The sequence below is a fragment of the Adiantum capillus-veneris genome, chromosome 29 (genome assembly GCF_014529385.1).
Source record: "Adiantum capillus-veneris isolate H3 chromosome 29, ASM1452938v2, whole genome shotgun sequence".
NCBI lineage: Eukaryota > Viridiplantae > Streptophyta > Polypodiopsida > Polypodiales > Pteridaceae > Adiantum > Adiantum capillus-veneris.
In genome coordinates this window covers 36,023,204-36,026,656 of record NC_140959.1, presented here as the reverse complement: position 1 = coordinate 36,026,656, position 3,453 = coordinate 36,023,204, and the positions used below count along the sequence as shown (strand labels likewise).

General features: G+C 42.4%; 1 protein-coding gene across 1 annotated transcript; it reads left to right on the top strand.

Moving 5' to 3' along the window:
- Positions 1-479: 479 nt before the first annotated feature.
- Positions 480-1,487, top strand: LOC147419041 (uncharacterized). The gene is made up of 3 exons (XM_086505708.1): positions 480-879; positions 959-970; positions 1,043-1,487. The coding sequence occupies exons 1-3, from the start codon at positions 728-730 to the stop codon at positions 1,143-1,145; spliced, it is 267 nt and encodes an 88-aa protein (XP_086361834.1). The 5' UTR covers positions 480-727; the 3' UTR covers positions 1,146-1,487.
- The last annotated feature ends 1,966 nt before the right edge of the window (positions 1,488-3,453 follow it).

The window sequence follows — 3,453 nt, the reverse complement described above, 5'->3', positions numbered from 1 at the left end:
TCCAAGAATGCCTAGACACAAAAGCCATTATCCAAAACACTCAAACTACTATACCTGCTTCACAAAGAAAAGTTGTTATAAAAAGCATAGGCAATCGAGACTGCTAGCATCCTAAGTGAGTGTAGGTTTTGTGAGTTTAATTGTTGTGATTAAGCTACATGGAGGAATGGGCGGGTTTAATTCAAGAGAACCCCGCTAACCAAGTAAATATAGCAAGAAGGAAGCACATGAGATACCATTTTTGTTGTGATCACCGTAGACTTATTTACAAGCTAGACGGTTTAGAGGCTCGAACTTAAGTTCGAGCCTCCACACCATCGGTAAATATACCAAGAAAAAATCACATTAGATACCATTTTTCTTGTGATCACCATATACCTATTTACAAACTAGATGGTCTAGAGGCTCGAACTTAAGTTTGAGCCTCCATGCCATCAAGCCAAAAACACCACAAGGCTCCCCATCTAGTCTACATATGCCTTGACAAAAAAGCACTCGCAAACCAAAAAAGCAAAATCTATATTCCCCTTTTACCATAAAAAAATAGAGCAAGAGAAAGGCACTACAAGAGATACCAAGTTCCAATTTTAAGACATTGGCTGCCAAAATCAGGGAATGGATGATCTCAAGATCTATATGTGTCTCATTCTCTAGACCACATTTACAATTAATTTGGGTTATGGACTTGTCCGAAGAGTAGTAGGTGGGTAGCCTCCATGGTATGTAAATGCGAATATCGCCCGCCATTGCCCTTATCTCTTTAGTTGAGGTAGCTCAAAGGTCCTTGCTCTTCCTTTTACCTGCTTGTGCGTCAGTTGGTTCTACTACGCCATACCTGCTTGGACCCCTTCATGATGCAAGTGAAAGTGCAGTAATTGGGTGCTTCCTTGCATATGAAACCCAACATAGGCCAGTGAAGTAGGGAGGGGTGAATCGTGATCCAAAACGGGGCTCGTAGTAGCCTCCTCAGGTATGCACACTCCAAGTACATGCCACCGTTTTGATTTGCAGGTATGCACTCACGATCTCCTCAAGTATGCAGAAGTGCGCGGGAGGGAGAAGGAGTCTACAAGGACCTTCCACTTGATGTTGAGATCCTCCCTGAGTCCATGGACATGTTTCTCCCCATTGGGCCTTCAGGATGAAGAAGTTGAAACTGGATAGTTCGTGCCCTATCATATGCCCCTGACACGGTCATGCTGCCAAACACCCACGCAAGAGTAGGTGGTGCCGAGGTCGCTACCAATGGCTGGTCCTTCCTCAGACATTGCAAAGGTAAGATAAAAAAATCATACCTGAGGAGAATATTGCGAGCAGAAAGAAGGGCAAGAAGCGAACAGGCAGATGAAGAATGAAGTGAACACGCACAGAGTAGCAGAAAGAAGGGCAAGCAATGGGCTGAAGGAGCAACGACTGGTTGGGATACATAATGAGAGGGAATGAAAGGATGGAGGAGAGCTTCTTTTATAGGTGCATGGTTGCGTCTGTCGAATGCACCTTGCAGCCCCTATTCCCCTCAAAAGCGATCCCCATCATGCTAAGGCTGCAAACACTCGACGCATCTATCTGTGGTCTGTAGTGACAGCCTGCCTTGCCCCAGGTTTTTCCTTCACGGCCGCCTTCATGTTCAAGAAGCTTTTTGTTGCGTCCCGCCTCCTCAGGTATGCACAAGGCCCTTTCCACCTTGCCTCTCTAGGTCTTTGCAGTCCGAATCTTGTCTGCTACACACAATCCATAGATGGCGTTAAACTAGACGGCTGTTTCAGATTTCTCGTCAAGTTCGAGCTTTGCCGTCAAGTTCAAATTTTTGGTACAAGTTGTGCCGTCAATTCCAGGGAAAAACAAACGCAAGTTCGAGCCTTTAATTTTTTGTAGCCCCGATTTTGCTAGCGAACACTTGTTGTTCAGCTTTAAGTCATGCCCATGTAGTACCCACGTTCCTCAAAATTCCTAAGGGAGAACTTCTACATAAAGCCCAAGTTTGAGCCATAGTTTTGTGTCCCTCATGTGTTTTTATAAGCCATTTTTCACACACTCTCAAGTTTAAGTCACACTTATGTACACCCCCGCTATACCTAGTAGTGTGGGTGGTTTTCATAAGCATTGATGTGAAATACATTATAGTTCAAGCCCAAGTTTGAGCCACACCTTGATTATGTTTTAGGAGCAATGGACGATGTAGCTCCAAGCTTGGCCATGTTTATGCAGTGTATCTAAAAATGTGAGTGGTTTTTTTAATGTATCAAGATGACAAGAATATCTCTAGGCTCCATTGCATGTGAAGATCCTCTTTATCCTCAACTACTTATCATGCAGTACTTATTTTATTCTTGAAAAGCATTGGAATGGAATAAAGTGACTTGTTCTAATTTTAAAGAAAAAGAGACTATTTTTGGCATGGTAGTAGACAAGACTAGTGTTTCCACTGGCTCAAGCGCATTCCTTGTTTATTTTTGTAAACTTGTTGGTAGCTCAAGGACAGCAGTAGGCTCAGAGGTTCTTGCCTCTTGAAACTCTCTCAAGAAATGGACTCAACAGTAGGTTTAGAGGTTCTTGCCTCTTGCAATAGTAGGCTTAGGGGTTCTTGCCTCTTGCAACTCTCTCAAGAAATGGACGCAAAAAATTTGTTCTACTTTTGTGGCATTTTTTCACAAAATGCAATGTAACCTAGCACAATGCAATCTTTGTTGTAGAGCTTGAGACTAATGGTTATAAACACTCCAACCTATCACAATGCAACTCCCACTCGAGAACCTGGTCAAAAAAGAATTGTCTCAAAATTAAGAATTTTTTCCAAAATTCCTAAATATGTGTTCCAATAGTAAAAAATTGGCAATTGTGTTGTCCTTGACCGTTGAGACGGAAATATATGGCCATGAAACTTTGCAAGGATGGTGGAATCACACTAATTTCTCCCCTTCCAATGTCTCATGGCCATCACAATCCGTCTCGGTGGTCAAGGACGTCACAATTGCCATTTTTTAAATCATTGGATCCTTGTCGAGCCCAAAGGCAAAAAAATTAGTACGTATGATTCGACAAGACAGCAATGAATAGCCTTGAAAATTTGCAAGCGTGAAAAAAGCATGATTCTCTCCATTCAAAAAGTTTCATGGCTATCGTAATCCGTCTCAATGGTCAAGGACGGCACAATTGACAATTTTTGGCCGTTCGGCCCTTGGCGAGCACAGTAGTAAAAAATTGGTGATTGTGATGTCATTGACCAATGAGACGGAAATGGGTGACCATGAAACTTTGCAAAAATGTAAAAAACAAAATAATCCTCTACTATGTAATGTTATCGCATTATGTCTTGACTGTTACGAACGTCATAATTGCCAACTTCTTTGTCGTTGGGCCCTTAACGAGCCCAAAGGCAAAAAAAATTGCGATTATGCCACCCATGATCGATGAGATGGAAATGGATGGCCATGAAACTTTGTATGGCTATGG

Excerpts from the sequence above, each read along its gene's own strand:
- LOC147419041 (XM_086505708.1), top strand. The coding sequence starts at position 728 with ATGCGAATATCGCCCGCCATTGCCCTTATCTCTTTAGTTGAGGTAGCT.